Consider the following 17,662-nt stretch of genomic DNA (forward strand, 5'->3'; position numbering starts at 1 on the left):
CATTGAGAGAAATCGGTCGCTAACTTGACAAATATTGACCCACTTTGTCGTAACGTCAAATAAATGCTGCCATTAATCAAATCAAAAGTGTCCGGTGGGAAAATGAGTCAAAAGCAAAGTGTGCATTTTTAGTTTCAAATTATTCTGAACTTTATTTATAAAGAAGTTTGTTACAAAGTATACATACTATGTTTTTTCAGCTTTGCATGAGAGAAGAACATAAAGACTTTGCAAGGACAAATTTCAATCAACAACAACCGCCTCATAACCAACCATCACTATGGATTGGCTATGGCCAACCTTCTGCTGGTTTTGTGACCAGGGATACATTGTACTATTTGGCTTCACCCTTCAAAAAAACTCACTTCATTATGGCAGCTCTTGGAGGAGGAGATGATGACATCTCTCCTCCAGCAAATTCTTTGGTTAGTTTTCATGACGTGATGGAAAAGCATACATTTCTGACGGTTAGTTATCACAGGTAACATTCAAAAGCACAGTAGAAGAAAGCTACAGTAATAATAATAATGTAAAAGTATATTTTCTGACAATGGCATGTGCGGTGGAACAACAATCAAGTTTTAAGGCATCAAAGGCAAGCCACTAAGCCAGAGAAAGTCATAAATCTTTGTAAAGGGCGAGGAAATCATCATTTTACAGACATTGACTTTTTTTTTTTTCTAATCCCCAATTTATTGAAGTGATTAACATCTCTCAGGGAGAAATTCCAATTCAGAAATGTTTAGTGGAGGTAATTATCATGCATGTACTAAACACCAACGAAGCTGGCTTGTAAAGATTTCGCAATCCACCTGGCTCAAATATTGGTTGCAATCACTTGAATTTGGTCAAGTTGCAAAAAAAGGCAAAAGATATCAAATGGTTTTCGCGCATTTTTCCTTTGTTGACTTCAATCGTCTTATCTGAATTGATTTGAAAACGGCGAATGGGATTAGGAGTCGTTTACCATTTACACCAGGCTGAAAACCACCACAGCGTAGATAATCAAGAGGACGAAGCCCCCGATGCCGAGTCCCAGGGACACGTGGTTCAGGGTCCTGGCCGTCCGACTGCACCGCTCGGCCGTTTGCCGATCCCCGCTGTGGTTTGCCTCTCGGGTCTGATGTAAAAAAAAAAGTCGCAGATAGTAAGTAATACAGAAATAACAAGGAATATGTTCAAGTATGTGGCTGCCGACGTTAAATGCCTCCCTTTGACGTCATTCCAAAACCAATAACAAGCCGGCTGTACTTTTATTGCCTCTTTAATATTTATAGCACAAGGCTTTATCCAACACAAAGGGAGGCTTCAGCGGGCCACTTTTTCCATAACAAGATGAGAAAACAAATCAGCTGTCGGTGTCATGGTTGGTGTTTGTGATTAACTTTTGCATTCAAATCTGTCAAGCCGGAGGGACAGTACTGGTATGGGTATAGGGTTTAGCAGGAGACGTTTGGAGAACGGACCTTTAACACAAAAACCCCGAGGGCCAGATGAAATCAAATGTTGCCCTCGCCAAACAACTTCAAGTATGGGTCTTTCTTGAACTGGACCCGCCCCTCCCCTGTAGAGTGACGCATACGCCCAAACCGCCCGCCCGCCCTTGTTGCGGTGGTGGAGCAGGACTAAAGGCTTGAAATTCCCTCTCAGCAGGGGATTGAGGGATCACATTACACTTTATGACTGCGAAGAAAAACAAGGCCGGCCAACTGTGTTTGACCCAATAAAGTTAGGAAGGACACTCCTTCTTCTACTACTACGCATATGCTTGTGCAACGGAAATACCAATTAATCCTCAATGATATGAATTTTGAGATGGTCTGAAGTCAAAATGGTGGTTGAAATTCCATGAATGGAGCGGCCCTATCATACACTTTGTTACACGAGTGTAGGTTTTGCTTTGTGGGACATAAGAAGAGGAAAGTGGAAGTGGGAGCGTAGGACAATTGCGGAAATCTCAGAGAGAGAGAGAGAGCTATGTGAGCATGTACAACACATGTGCGTGTGCATAAGCTCATGATTGCCAGCAGATGCCTTTCTCGTTTTGTCGCCACTGCTCAAAACACAATGGCTGCTTTATTTACATAACGCTGTCCGAAAGGTTGCCGTGCAGCGATTTTTCCATGCGTTGAACTTTAATCGGAAAGGTTATAAAAGAGTCAGGGCCCTCGCTATTTTGGTTGCGCAAGTCTAGCTAGCGCTTCGTGCGCCGTTGTGGGATGGGAAGTCGACTTTTTTTTTTTTCAGCCAATCCTGTTCTACATTTGCATCAAAATCAGAGTTGTCAACATTGCAGAAGCAAAAATGGACATTGTACTAAACCTTTGCACATGGACCTTTGTGTTAGTCCATTTAGTGAGGACTAGTACCTTGTTGGCAGCCCAAGGGCACTTGATGACAACAGCCAATAGGATTCATATTTTCCGCCAGAGAGAACAAACAGTGGCTGATATTGTCTGGGCTCCTTACTTGCTCAACTATGAGAGCAGGCTGACCATTTGGGGAACAAAGGAGTGTTTGATGACACAGTCACAGGACCCTTCTTGTATGGATGGATGCTGCATTTCAAATTTCTTTCCTAATCATTAGGAGTGACCTGTTTGGAGCCTTGTGATTAGAAGATAACGATACGCGCAATGATGAATATGATCACGATTGCCGCGTACAAAAAGACAACATTCTTGCCATTGTTGACTTGGTTTTGTTAGCAGGTGTAGATCTGGATTCAAAAAGGTCCCATTTAGCTCAAGTTCATATACGTACAATGCATATCTATTCTGAAGCATAGAAAATGTGAAGAAAAGAACTTTGGCATGGAATATGCTAACGTTAGCAAAAACATTAGCCAGGATTAATATGGTATGGAGTTCATCGACGGACGGACGGACGGACGGACGAGCGAGAGAGAGTTCAACGTGAGCCGTGCAGCGGATGAAGAAATGAGACTGTTTACATAAATTGGCGCCAGCAAAAATCCGAGCGCTGCCAAAGATTGGTGGAGATGTAGCAGGCCCCGTGAGCTTGAGCGAGGGGGGAATTGGACTTTAACATATACCCAAAATAGGACAAGACAAGTAGTTAGACAAGCGTATTTAGAAAACACACAAATTTGTGGCACAAACACAAATATGGGACTCATTTTTCTTCGCAGTTCAGCGACGGAGCTGCTTTCTCTTTGTCTTATCGTTCCCCACTCTATTAGTCACATGATATTGTAGAAAGCAATGATGTATTCCTGTAAGTGCATGAGTTGCGCAACGCGCCCCGCCCCCTCCCTTCCCTTTTCTCATATTGGGAGTATCTGTTTGGTATTTATCACAAGACCTCTCTGATGGGCATTGATTTGATGGTTCTGGAATTAAAAATAGCGTATTCAGGAAAATAAACTCCAGAACAGATTCAATAGTCATTTTAGGCTTGTTTTCTGGTGTGAGTTTCTTTTTTCTTTTCATTAATATATGAAGAAAAAAGCCTCAATGTAAAGGAAAAGATCCCATAAATGAAACTAATGTGCTTTCTCTTGTTTTCCCCAAAACATTCAAACGCATTCTCGGAACCGCTTATCCTTCCTCCCTCCCCCCTCGCTGGCTCGCTGGCCAGGGTCGGTCGGTGGAATGCTGGAGCCCATCCAAGCTTACTTCAGGAGGCAATTATGCTGTATGGCTTTGAAAAGCAAAGTGGAAAGATGATGTAAAACAGGCATGTTCCCGCTTTCTACAGTCTGGAGCTTGTCATGGGCAAAGCTTGTTTGGATGAAGGAAATTGAAGGAGAAGCTGTGGCAATGACACAAAAGCTTGAATAACCAATGAGATGGCACATCTTTATCTTCGGTGCTTTCCTGACTCAGCCGCTGCCAAGTAAGGTGGAAGAAGACAAAGTCAGCAGGATGGCCCTGTTGCATTGCATGAGACCTCGGACATGGAGCATGGAAAGAAAGAAAGAAAGAAATTGTGTCCCGGGATAGCAACATTTGTCGCTAGAAGAATGGAAGGTGTGTCCTGGCATGCGAAGAAATTGACTATAAAGCAGACTTTGACTTTGAATGCAATGAGTGTTCACATTTGCCAATGTGATGAAGGGCCATTTTGTTTCTCAGACGACGTTCCGTGCCGTCTGAGTCCATTTCTCGACGAGGAAATATATCTGCATCATCGACACCCACTCAAGTGTGTTTCTACTTTCCATAGCTGCTGGTGCAGCAGATGTGGGAACTGAACTGGCTGAGATTGTCATGTGAAAAGAAAAGCTATTCCTTGACATGGGAAACTTTGAATATGCTGCAGCCATCGTTTCTTAAAAGAGGAATTTTTGTTTGACGAGATAACATGACTAACCAAGGCAGGAAACAATACGCATGACAATGCTTTCCTGCCCGCCTGCCTCTGCCTTCTGGGCTGTAGACAGACTGAGAAACAGGAAGCCAGCTCCGAACGTGGGTGGACCAGTTTCTCGTAAATCTCATCTTCCGAGAGCCCTTGATGAAATCACTGCAGATTCATTTCCTGCCGTGAATTTTTGTCGTTGTGCAAATGCACGCTTACTGGGGAGAAAAGTGGTGAGGCTGAGGGAATTCTATGAGCACCACATCATATCATCTCTGCTGTGGCTGCACGCAAGACAAAGAACAGGTCCGCTGGGTGCTAGCTAAACATTAAACAGGAGCTGGGAGTGGCAGTGTCACGCTTCAAACCTGTGTGCTGCAGAATGGACTCATTGTAGTCATTCGCTCTGGCTTCCTCATTTGGATGATTTAAAAAAATAAAAACAGCACAAATTGTTGTTTTGTAGGTTCAAGTGTGTTATTGTGCTCTTGAATTCATGTTGCTGATCAATTGGAAATGATTATTGTTATTTTTTGATATTTCATTTCATTGTTCATATGGCAAAAATGATTTGAGTTGAAATAAGGATTTCATCTTTTTTCCATTTCAGGCAAATTGATGCACTTCAAATTGTTTCTGTTACAAACGAAAAAGTGGATCAAATGATATTTCTTCCTTTTTTTTTTTCTTTAACGTTAACTCTTTGAACGCCAAGCATTCTGAGGGAAAAATAAGCCCTGAATTTTCCCAGCCCGTTTTTGAGGACGGACAGATGGACGGCCGGCTGAAAAATTGCTAATGACTTGAATTACTCACATTAATGGAGTAGACGAGGGCAGCGATTCCAAGAGGCAGGCAGCAGCAGATGAGCGTGAAGATGGAGTAGCACAGGTGGTCGTTGACAGGGTTCTCCAGCGGCCCACGCGTCACAAACACCGTGGGCTGAACCGTGACCATGCCTTGCTGGGGCGGGTACCCTTGACCCGCCACGTACGGCTGCTGTCCGTACCCGGGGCCGTATGGCGGATGTCCAGACCCCTGGAAGAGCCATGATTACAGGATTCCATTCTACTTCCATTGGAATTGACATACTACAGAGCGGCTAGTGAATTTCACAATCACACAATCAATTGTACATGTTGTGAATTGGAGTCCGCAATTCTCAACTCGACGCCGAGGTCCAAACGAACCGAAAATCTCAATTAAATAAAGGAAATATGGCAGAATATTTTTTTTGTTTTTTTTACAAGGTCCAAAATGGTGTGGGGCGAACCATTTGAGAGCGTTCATCAAAATGTTTGATTGTTTTCCAAAAGAAAAACAGGACTTTATTAGACCTAAATAAAGTAACACACTGTTCGATTGTTTTTCAAAAGAAAAGCAGGACTTTATTATACTTAAATAAAGTAACATACTGTTTGAGTGTTTTTCGAAAGAAAAACAAGACTTTTTATTAGATCTAAATAAATAAACATAACTTCACAAACAGGGGGGGAACTCACCGGAGCCTGTGGATAACCGACGACTCCAGGCTGGGGGTACCCCGGCCCTGGCTGGGGATACCCCGGCCCAGGCTGGTTGTATCCTGGGTACGGATTGTCCTGGTAGGGCGGAGGGGGCGCCTGGCCCATGGACGACTTCTCATTCGGCCATTCCTTCGGAGGTCCGCTGGGGTCCATAATAGTCTGCTTTCGGAAAGGAGAGACGGAAAATCGGACGCCGATAAGATCCAAGGTCAGTATCCTTTTGATTGAGATGGTTACTTTTTGTACGTTTACCAAGTTAACCTCACTTTGACCTAGTGATGTTTGAAGAAACCAAGAGGGCTCGTCTTTGCAGAGCGGTGTCAGGTTGAGCGAGGAAACGACACGGCTTCCTCACAACACTTTCAAAATAAAAGCAAACATCTCAGACGTGCGTGACGTGGCAGATATCCGCAGCAACTCTTGGCATTTCAAAAATGCGCTCTATAAACGCAAATCATTTTTATTAGATTTATCCTAAGTTCACCAAAATGCCCCCCTACTTTAAACGCATCCGTCACGCACGCACGCACACTCGAAATACACAAATAAAAGGTGCTTTTCGTATTTATTTGAACCATTTTTTAATTGGGACATGGTAGAAACTGTTTCTGAATGGTGATGGTGACATCAACCGCATTGCTCAAAGAAGCTAACTTGGAAGGTTAAAAGATGATCAGCAATTAGTAATACCACTCGAAATGTAACGTAGCTCATGGATAATTAGGACTCGGTGCATTTGATGTATTTGGCATGGATACATGAAACACGCGTTAGGCTGCGTAGCTAATGTTTAGCTCTACAATTTTTCTAGAACACACAATACAGAGTAGTGAGATACATTGACACAACTTCTGTATATAAGAAAATGTTTTGGTAATTGGTTTGTGTAACAGGTCACATCAACTTTAATAAATTCAAGCTTTTAACCCAAAGTGATGAATAATTATGACAAAGTAAAAAAAAAAAAAGGAATTTAATAACAGTGTGTGTTTTCAAATGCAACTGTGTGTGTGTGTGTGTTTGTGAGAGCCGGGAAGAGCTGGCTAGAGAGCAACTGTTATCACAACAAGCCAACATCTGACAAGTTCCTGTTGGTTTCCCTAACGTTGAAAATCCCCGCCTCAAATAGGCCACTGCTGCTGCTGCTGCTTTTTTCGGGGAAGTCGTGTTCTTGTGAACTTCTAGCAATCACAAGCATGACCTGCGGACAAATGGGATGAAAGGGGTGATGATTTGAATTTTATTATGGATGATTTAGGTTTCCCTGCCTGCAGATGCAATTTCTTTGTTCTGCTGCTCTCAAAAGCAAGATAAAACAGAAGCAAAAGCAAACAGGCCGTTACCAGCTAACACGGGTTGCCCAACGTTTCGGCTGTTTGAATTTCAGCTATTTGGTTTTTGTCTTGCTGGTACCCGATGACAGCACAAAAAGCACAGTAAAACCAAGGGTTAGTTTAATTGGATTTTTGGAGTCCATTCATAGAATGGAGTAAATATAAGTTTAGACTTTGGCAGGGTGGTGATCAAATTGTCGATATTTTAACAGCAAACATTGCACTGTTTCCAGTTGTTGATGTTTTTTTTTTTTTTTTTTTTTAGAGCCACCATGTGAATGTGACTTGGCCAGTTGACATTACCTTGGTCCTTTAGCATTGCCTGAACGTTGCTTCCTGCCCTCCTCCTGTCGAAAGATGAGCGCCACAAGTGAGACAAGACCAATCCCTTTTTCCACACTTTTAACTGTAACCTTATGCGCATGCTTTAGTGCACCTTTTGTCTTGCTTGAACTTGCACCTGCAGTGGCCACCTGTGCCAAGAGAAAAGTGGAGCTTTTATGTCATACGGGAGATCATTACTTTTTGACGGTTCTTATCTATACATGTCTGTAAAAGGAACTGTGTGTGTGTGTTTGCATCTTACTGAACAGGATGGTAATGCCAATAAGACAAAGGACCGCTGCAAGGATCAGACCTCCAACACGCAGTCTGTAGTAGTCTGTGGAGAGCGGGATTTCCATAAGATGATACAAAAGCAGGTCATCTCATCAAACAGGTCAAATAAGAGTATTTACCAAAGGTGAATGGGTCATCGTCAGCTGTAAGACACAAAATAAAGTTGGTTTGAGGATCAGGTAAAGGAAATCATGTCAGAAAAGGTCTGTGAGGACAAGAGATTTGAACAAATGTTCCCGTTCATTGAAGGCCGGAGGATCCAACCGGCACGTCTACAAAGAGATCCTGTGAACTTTGATTCATTCCGTGAGCAAGAAGAGGCGACAATTGATTTTGTGACAGAACTTTCAGCAGGAACATAAAAGTCAACACAATGTGAAATGAGTGGACACTATGACCTTGTTTTAGGTCCTAACTAATGATTGACCACCAGTGTCAAGATGGGGGTTTTTTGGGGGCATAAATATACACCCAGTCAGCCATGCTTACGTTTCTGTTCTTCAGCAATCACCAGCGAGATGGCTGGAAAAGATGAGAAGCACATCATAGGGTGAGGAGACATAATGATTATTTGTCAAATAGCAGCAAAAACACAAGAGTCATTAAAGTATCGATAGTCATGATCATTGTGTTTGTTCTTTTTTAAATATCTTTTCTTTGAACTAAATAAACATTTGGTTGTGCTTTTATATTAGTCAAGAATTTGATGATTACTTTATTGGAGCCTAAAATGGGTGCGCTGGAGCTTGCAAATAATTCAGCATGTTTTTTTTTCTCGAACATTCACATGCAGGAAATGGCCAGCAGAGGGCGGCAGTGCTTCACTTGCCAACCCGGATTGCATGTTCTTTCGTTCGACTACTTCCAGAGTTCTAATGATTCAGACTTAATCGTTGTGGATAATCTTGAATGTAATTCATTTGACTCACTTGTCATTAACACCAAAGCACAGATCTTTGACATCTTCTCGCTTGCTCACCTGTAAGATAGAAATGGAGATCAACAAGGATGCAAAACACAACTCATGGTGATTATTACATGCATGGAGTACTTCAAAATGTATCCAGGGTCAGACGGTTTTATTTCTTGCAACCACTTGATGAAATGAAATTGAGTAGATTCAACAACAACATTTTGGCCTGCTCCCTTGTTCTCATGTGAAAATATGAAATGACCTTTCACCTGTTTGCCAACTTCATTCCGAACATGATGACAATGAAAAGATTATTTGGAGGTGCTGCACTCCTGCTACTCCAATGAACAAATGCTCGCTTGTGAATATATTAGCTCCAGTAACCAATAAGCCAATGTCTTCCAATTTGACTGCCAAAGCTGATTTCAGCCAAGACTTTTGTGCAATTGAATCTCTCAAAGCCTTCCATGTTTTCAAATTTTATGACATTAAATATGAATCATGCATGTCCCCTAAGAGATGCTGTTTTTACAAATTGGCTTTCTCGGCTGACAGAAAAATCCATGACAACATTGTTAGCGTGCACTAAGCCTTCAAAGTTCCTTCTTGTCCTAATGTTAATCCTATTTTCCAATATATGTATGTATGTATGGAATTTCTTTTACGAGCGGTGTATAATTAAATCCCAAAGCATTTCGGGGCGTCTACGTAACGATGACGACACAGCAAAGGGTAAGAAAAACATCTTCTGCATCACTAACCCTAACCACTTTTCCGCCGAGAGCTCAAGAGCAAACACACCTGGGCCTGTTTTCTTGCACCCATGACATCCGTACATTGACTTCTATCATAACATCTGTAAATGTGCTGCTGCCTACGGGAACAGTTCATTGATGGTGAGCAAATCACGTTGTTTGTGCACGAACAAACGGAGTGGAGACTAAAAACAAAAATGGTAGGCTGGCAGGAAAGAGGAAGAGCAGGGCAAAGTGCTTCTTCACTCTTGCTGCTTCTCCACAGCAACCCAGGATGAGGCAGTGAGAATGTGCCGCATGGGAAACAAGCCAACAACCACAAGAGGATGCTTGACCTCAGGAGACAGACAGACAGACAGACAGAGAGAGAGAGAGACAGAGTGCACACATGGAGGGAGGATCATGGTGAGAAGACTGAAAGAGGAGAGAGAAGGGCAAAGAGCAAGAAGAAGAGAAGCCCCAGGAGGGGGCAAACTGAAGGTGAGAAAACGAAAAGGCTAAGTTGGGTGTGTGATTTCAGATACAAGGACAAACAAAGTGCCTAGGGTGGGCGGAGACGAATTGACGCCACCGCCGCCCCCGCCGCCGCTTCTCTTGTGGAGTTGAAATGTTAGTCCAAGGTGGAGACAGCGGGAAGCCAGAGCTCATGTACACAGTCGAACCTTAGCGCTTCGGCACGGCCGCTGCCATCCCCGAATTTTGCTAAAAATGGAGATTGTCATTGTTCCTGTGTGTGTGGGTTCCTGTAGAACACGACAAAGACAGCTGTTGTTGCGTGCCATCTTTTGTTCCTACACTGGCAGCACTGGATCCCAGATTCTGAGGAACACACGCTAGTCGAGTTGAACTACTTTCATGACAAAGTGAAAAGTTTCATCCTGAGGGAATTAATGAGTGAGGAAAAGAGAGGGAGCGCTTGTGAAAGGAAGGAGTGACACTGTCAGGAAAGGAAAGGGAGTGATACATACTGAGGCAGTGAGTCACTTGTCATTGAGGGCCGTCAGGAAGGACTTCCCTCCAGAAAACCTTTTCCAAAGGTAGTATCAGGTATTGAGAAGGCATTTTTGGATAAGAACCTCGGGAGGAAAAGGTTGCAATTCTTTCCAAAAATGATGTTAAGAGCAAGAGCAGCTCCCCATGGAGATGGCCGTTCTTTCCTAGTTCCTTTGTTTCTTTCTGTCTCCAGTCATACGAGGACAGAAGAAAGGAGAGTCTGTCTCATCTCGTCTCGTCTCGTCTGGGAAAGGAAAGATAGCTCAAGCTGTCTCTGTCTGGCCAACGTTTGCGAGGGTCGTGCATATTGATTTTTTGTTCAGGGTCCCAAAGACTTTTGTCGACAGTTGTCGTTGCCAGCCGGTTCATGCTGAAGCCAGACACGGAAGCCGGAACGCGAACGCTAAAATCAACTATTCAAGGCCAAGCAACGGGAATGACGGTGAAAATGGCCAGGAATTTCTCTCTCTCGATTGAGCGCAAAACAATGCTAGCGCTGCCTAAAGTTTAAGATTAGCTTGAAGCTGTCTCGCCAGATTCAACCAATGATATTCCAAAAAGTGGTCAATCAAACGTCTCATCAGAAGTCAAGCCTCACACTCGCTAGCTCGCATAATATTGTGCAATTGGCTTCATATCTAAATTTGGCATTTTGTTTCCGCCACGGCCTTTCACACCATCCATCCTTTGGTCATACAACTTTTTTGAAAGAGCAAATGTATCTAATCTATTTAGTTGTGTGTCACATAACCCATGAGTTTTTTTTCTGCTTTATTTGCAACACACATTTCCAGCCATCCATTTTGTGAAGGCAGTAGCAGCCCTGAACTGGTTACCAGAAGCAAGCACACATTTCATTTACGTTATTGTTTTATAAAATAAAATAAAAAGTCCTCCAACGAGTAGGTCAAGTCATTCATGAAAACACTACCACCATCTTGAGGAAATGACATTTCCAAATGATCGTGGAGCGCTTGAATTGAGAGAATATGAATCAATACGAAATGAACATTTGAAAGTATGACTTGGGGTTGTGGGAGGTAAAGCAGCCGCTAGAAACTATACGTCACTCAACTCAATTTCCATTCAAATAGCAACAGTTGATACTTTCATATATTTGATGACATATATGACTTCTCCAGAAAGCGCATTCATTTGAAGGGCACATCTATTTACATCTATTTGTCTAAGTCCACAGAAGTCCAAGTTATCAGCTGGCCTTTTTCGCACGCGCGCACGCGCACGCGCACCGAATAGAAAGGCGCAGTAATGCCTGTTACATGAAATAATCATATTTCGATGCTTTTTATGACACTGTCACTCATTCCTTTTTGAAAGCCAGTCGATCAGCTATTGTCCCGCCCTCCACGGTTGTTGAGTAAGTATTGTGAGAGGTGATTGAAAAATATCAAAAGTCGTTTTTAGAGCGTGTTGTTCTGCTGCGTATAGCTTTGCGAGAGGGAGGAACCGCACGGACTTGAAAGATGCTCCGAAAATGGAGCTTGATTAGCACATATCCCGAAGGAGGAGGAGAAGATGACCCAAAAAAAGTCAAAAGACTTCGAAACGCTTCGTTTGACTTACCCTCGACAGCCGGGAATCCTCAAAAAGTTGGTGTCACGAAGACGATGGAAGATCACGCCAAACAATCGGCGCCGTGGATTCTTGTGGGCCAGCGTCCGTCACCGCCCAAACGCTCCACAGGTTGGCAGGAGTTTGCAAATGGGAAGTTCAAAAGAGCGTGTTCCGATCCCAAATCGGTTGCTGATGTCGCAACAAGCAGCTGAGGGGGGATGTTCGGACGAACCGGGCTGATTCTGGGTCAGGTTTAGCAATCGGGAGGGGGCGTGTCGCTCGCTTCAGTGTTTACTCAACGAGAGAGAACATGTCGAGTTCGTTCGTTCGCTCGCTCCCTTCATTGATCCAGCCTTCAACCTTTCCGCATTGACATTAGTTACTTTCATGTTGTATGGTATACAATATGATGTCTTTTTATTTCATTTCTCTTATTGAAATCTTTGACCGAGCTCCTAAAACATGTCAACAAGTGTTATTACATAACATTTTGCATTTGCAATAGATTTGCGCTTACTCAGATCTTATGAAAGCACTTTAGACAAACAAGTCTTGAGAAGTCTTGTCTACCTTCTTTTTTGTTTTTTTCTTCTTCCCCACCCTGAAATTTGCGGATCAACCGGAGGGGGCGCGTTTCCTCCAATCCCTCTCGTGTCGGTTCTTGTCCCACAAGAAAACCAGTTTGGCAGGTTGCGTATCAGATTTCACTGCTGTCATCTTTGTCTTTCCTGCAATGGGGGGGATGGAGGGAGGGAAGGCAGCAGTTAGCAACAAACAAAAAGCAGACAAACGGATTAGGGGAGGTTTTTTGCGAATTCACTCAATAGTGGGGTCAAAAAAAAAAAACAGAGATAAATAATCTTACTTGGAGCCTCTGGAGCACTTGTTGTCTGTGAAAGAAAGCCAAGGTCATTTGGTGAAAGGAGGTCACAGATTATTGATTATTTAATGATTTATCATCATTATAAAAAAAAAAAGAAATGATTATGTGACAGAATATTGACTCGTTCCTAAAGAGTGACCCAAGGCAATGTGAAATAATGTCAATAATGCAACTTGAATTTCCGTTTGAGTGCGCGCCACTTACACAGTATGACCGCAAGTCCTCCGAAGAATAAAAAGCCTGAACAGATCAGACCGGCAATTCGAAGCCTTTCATAGTCTGTCAAAAAAAAACACACACCCATTTGACATGTTTAGGGGATTCACTTCTCTTCCATGTTGATCTAGTTTCTAAAAATAAATCCATCAACTTCAACTTGAAATCGATTTTGCATTCAAGCACGTTATATAAGAGCAGACATTTATTTTGAGCAGAATAAATCTGTTCATTTTAGAAATACACAATGAGCCCTTTTAATGCATGAACTTGAACATGTGTGTACTTACTATAAACGAATGCACCTACACAGACAGCAAACAGGAGAGACAGAAAACAGCAGGGTTACGTTTCTCCACCCACCAAACAGTTTACAAGCCAAGGCAGACGAGGGGGGGTCAAGGTTTTCGCCTTACCTGCTTCAGTTTCAGCGAAGAGACCGAAGAGTACTACAAGAAGAGAAAAACAGACAATCTCTTACTCGTGCAATTGCTTGTTAGCCTGAAGCTAATGGGGCACTCTTACTTTCTTTATTTTTTATTATATGTATTATTTATTAATTATTACTATGAAACAAGAAATAAATGCTGTACTTGAAGAATACTGTGGATTTATTTTGCATGCTACCTGCTATCACTGCTAGCAGTGTGAACTGTCCCATCTTCAACTCTGTTTGGAGAGAAAGGAGAGAGGTCAAAGAAAACATCACAGTGAAATTGAATAGGACGTGCTATTTGCTTCTCATGACTTTGCCCTTGCTTTGGACATGCGCATGCACCAACACTAACACTCGCACATGCACACACACACACACACACACACACACACACACTTTAGGTGTGAAAGGGCAGAACCCCGTCAGCAGGGATGCACTTTGCATGACTTGAGAATAAACAGCAAAGTTTCCAATCAACTTTCATAAAACCCTTCATAAATACACACAGAGACAAAAGCAAAGGTCTTGCGTAATCAAAGCTTATTAAACAAAATCTTGGAAAATAAAAAGTCCATCTCATTTTCCATCTCTATCAACGAGTAGACATTTGGAACCTTTTTGTAGTGCGACAGAAATATTCTCTTTAGAAACTCACCTTTGACCTTGCAAAGTAATGAAGCAGAAGCAAGGTGACCTTCCAAAAGTCCATTTGAAAATGAGCCAAAGCATTTGTTTTTTTGTCTGCTCTGATCTGCAACGTGCATCTCTTGGAGTTAGTCCACCCCAAATGGAAGCAATGAAAATATAGTAGAAAGAATATTTTTGCATCATGACCTCTGGGTCACGGTGACTATCAGCTAGCATGACATTGGTGAAGGCCACGCAGATGTTTGACTTTCAAATCTCAACCATTGCAACAACACCAACACTTCATTTTGAACAATTGTTCTTCTTGATATCATTTTGATATTGCAACAAAACTCGAAGCAACCTATTTAAAGAAAGCTGATCGCCCCCTCCCCTCCCCTTAATGCTTACCTGAGCAAATGGTGTGCAAATGTTGCTCAGCGGAAAACCTGGACAGAAGTCTTTCTTTTCAGTACCACCTGTTTTTGTTTCACCTGCTCCTCCTCTTTGTTTGGAGTATAAACCATGGGGTATGTGAACGCAGGTGCGTGTGAGTGTGTGTGTGTGTGTTACATGCAGGGGTAACTTGGTAGCACCTAGCTTGGAGGCAGGCCTACGAAATGTTTTCCCATAAACATCAGTGCATCACATTGACTAATTGCTACTGAAAGCATGTGATGTTGAATACTCAACAAAAATAAATAAATATACACATAAATGAATACACAAATAAATAAATACACAAATAAATAAATACACCAATAAATAAATACATATCCCCGTTTCAATGAGCATTTTCAGAACGGCTCTTAATACAGCTATATTGTATAGTGATATGATCATTAATGATGCCCTCTCCTGACTGCATGAAATTATTTTCATCCACCTTGAGGCTGAAATTGAGTCCCTCAATGGACAGAATCGTCCATTGGATTACAACACTGTTTGATCGTGACAGCCATGAATGAATATTATTTCATGTGAATATTATTTCATAAAGTATGCATCATGCAACAGTGGCTTTCGACGATAAACTACATTTGGAATGAACACCCTGACTGGATTTTAACATTGTTTGTTGGTTGGAAAAGAAAGTCAAGGGCAGTAGGCCTAAAGCTTACAACGTCACTGACACACACACACACACACACACACAGTTAGTTGTGCTGTTATGGTGGCATTTGGTGTGTTTGTCTCTAAACAGTACGTGGAAGTGCTTAGAGGAGTTGATCTGACAAGTGTCAATCAACAGTTGCAAATCCTAGGTAACAAAACCAACCACTCAACTCTCATTCTTGTAGTGGATGCACAAAGAAGTTTTAAGGAAGCAGCTGAAGCAACACAAGAATTCCCTCTCTACCCAACCTCCCGCTGGCTGGCTGGCTGATTGTGTGTTTGTCTGACACAACAGGTGTCACAACACAACTGGAATTGGTCTTTTTTTTTTTTTCATTTGGGGTCATAATTTGTTAATTTTAAACAAAACAAGCACTGTCCCACACCTAAACATCTCTGTAACATTCATTTCAACTGACCGTTCCAAGAATGTGTCAATAAAACCTCGGCAAAAATGGCAGGATTTTATTTTTATTTTATTATTTTTATTATTATTATATTTATTATTATTTTGGGGATATTTAATAGTCTTTTTTTTCCAGTTCATATTGGCAGATGATTACTTTCAAGTCTGATTTGGTAGCCTGATTTACTGTTTTGAAGGGTATGTTCTCAATCCTTCTCCTTTTTCTTCTCAACATCTTTGGCTATAATTGAGAGCATGTCATCTTCATCTTCTTTGCCGCCTGCAGGTAAAAAAAAAAACTTGAACAACTTCAAGTAATTGCTCCCCACATCATCATCATGTCGACGCCTCTACTACTTACGGCAACATTTGCGGAAGCCCTCGGATCTTTGCAGGAATACGTACAACAAAGCAAACACCAGGATGATACCGAAGAAGGCCCCGATAGCGCAGCCAATGAGGATTGCCAAGTGACTGCCATTATCTAAAGAAACACATGGAAGATCAGAATGGCAAGAAATGATGGCTGGAGTGGTGGTCCTCACCATAAATACGTAGAGTGGCAGTGGAGCGGCCCGAATCATTTGGCAGCTGACAAACCACTCTGGTGTTATTGTCCGAATTGGAGGTTCCTTTGAAGGTCCACACAGCCAGCGATTGTCCGTTTTTTATAAGACAACTTCCATAAAGAGCCTATGGAGATACGGAGAAGCCTGCATGCAATTATTAATAACCACGTCTTCCATTTTTGCCGGGTCAATTTCTTGCTTCAAATGCAAGGCGACGGGAAGGCACTGATTATTTGTGCTTCTTCTGTTTTCTGACCTGGGGGATATCTTCCACACGGCCACCAGGGCAGGTGAGGCTGTAATTTCCGTGACCCCCGGATAAATTGAAAGTGACGGCGGGAGATGTTTCAGGCACAGCGCAGGTAAACACGGCGGGGTCCCCCACAAACGCCGAGACGTCCTCTGGTGGGATCGAAATCTCCGCTGCCGATACGGTGCTCGCATTTTGTGCTGCAAGGGAGACACTCACCAAAGTTAAGGCTTAAGAAAATAAAAAGAAAATTCAATAAAAGGCTTTTTTAAATGTTGATTTGATTTTTTGAAGCGGAAAATAAAAAGGTACCCGTTCACCTTGTTCCATGAGGAACTGACATTTATGGAGTTCATTCCAAGCCAGACATGCTGACTTTGAATATTTCCATTTGTTTTATGAGAAATATTTAGACGTGACATCCCATGCAAAACAATAAGGAGAAGACACTACTGTAGAAAGTCAAGATCAGCGGTTTCAAAAAAAGAAAGCACATACCTGATGAGGGTTGAAGGATCTGGATCAACATCAGCAGCAGCAGGTTCATGGACTTCCTCATCCTCAATCTGTTCAAATGTGGACATGCTCACTTCATAACAACGTTGACAAGTGACAATATTATTCAGTCCTGTCACGCAAGCATGTTTGAGAAAATAAATGTGTTAGCAGAATGCTATTTTAGCCTGCTGTGTCCATTTTCGATACTGCGGGCGCTGGAGTTCTCTCGGCCGTATTTTACAACTGTTCTTATTCAGTTAAGGCAAAGTTAAGGAACTTTCGTTGTTTGAGCGGGTCAGAAATCGTTTGTTCTGGTCTTCAGGATACAAATAAAATGTTCCTGATTTGAAATGGAGCTTTTCAATTTTCCAACTTCATACAAATCTGTTCAATATAAGGAAGTGAAGGAATAATAATCAAACATAACTGACCTTGAATAAAATCTTTCCACCTCTTAAACGATGACACCGCTTTGGAAATAAACCCGATCAATTGCTCCAATTGATAAATGAGGGTTTATCCGACAAATTGATCATCCTCCGCCTTCTTTAAGGTGCAGAGCAGAGGATGAGCGTGAGAGAAAAGTCTAGGATTCAAGTGAAACATTTGTGGGGTGGAGAAAGA

At 42.2% G+C, this 17,662-nt stretch overlaps 2 protein-coding genes and 1 long non-coding RNA gene across 5 annotated transcripts; 1 reads left to right on the forward strand and 2 right to left on the reverse strand.

Annotated features, from left to right (window-relative positions):
* Positions 1-668: 668 nt before the first annotated feature.
* On the reverse strand, positions 669-6,256 carry LOC133161234 (cysteine-rich and transmembrane domain-containing protein 1-like). 3 transcript variants are annotated; one of them, XM_061289582.1, is made up of 4 exons: positions 6,116-6,256; positions 5,826-6,008; positions 5,140-5,361; positions 669-1,120 (listed from the first exon to the last, which is right to left on the reverse strand). In XM_061289582.1, exons 2-4 carry the CDS (start codon positions 6,000-6,002, stop codon positions 971-973), a joined length of 549 nt encoding a protein of 182 aa, XP_061145566.1. In that variant the 5' UTR covers positions 6,003-6,008; positions 6,116-6,256; the 3' UTR covers positions 669-970. The 3 variants fall into 3 exon arrangements, with proteins under 3 accessions (XP_061145566.1, XP_061145567.1, XP_061145565.1); XM_061289583.1 differs by having other exon boundaries at positions 6,102-6,243; XM_061289581.1 differs by having other exon boundaries at positions 5,826-6,142.
* Positions 6,257-6,413: 157 nt separating this feature from the next.
* On the reverse strand, positions 6,414-12,271 carry LOC133161236 (FXYD domain-containing ion transport regulator 3-like). The gene is made up of 8 exons (XM_061289585.1): positions 12,047-12,271; positions 8,731-8,780; positions 8,291-8,323; positions 7,921-7,944; positions 7,770-7,844; positions 7,620-7,656; positions 7,487-7,530; positions 6,414-7,050 (listed from the first exon to the last, which is right to left on the reverse strand). The coding sequence occupies exons 2-8, from the start codon at positions 8,762-8,764 to the stop codon at positions 7,031-7,033; spliced, it is 267 nt and encodes an 88-aa protein (XP_061145569.1). The 5' UTR covers positions 8,765-8,780; positions 12,047-12,271; the 3' UTR covers positions 6,414-7,030.
* On the forward strand, positions 6,967-8,704 carry LOC133161237 (uncharacterized). The gene is made up of 2 exons (XR_009716028.1): positions 6,967-7,074; positions 7,449-8,704. It is a non-coding gene; the product is annotated as an uncharacterized LOC133161237 (long non-coding RNA).
* Positions 12,272-17,662: the final 5,391 nt, after the last annotated feature.

This window comes from Syngnathus typhle, linkage group LG10 (genome assembly GCF_033458585.1).
Source record: "Syngnathus typhle isolate RoL2023-S1 ecotype Sweden linkage group LG10, RoL_Styp_1.0, whole genome shotgun sequence".
Classification (NCBI taxonomy): Eukaryota; Metazoa; Chordata; class Actinopteri; order Syngnathiformes; family Syngnathidae; genus Syngnathus; species Syngnathus typhle.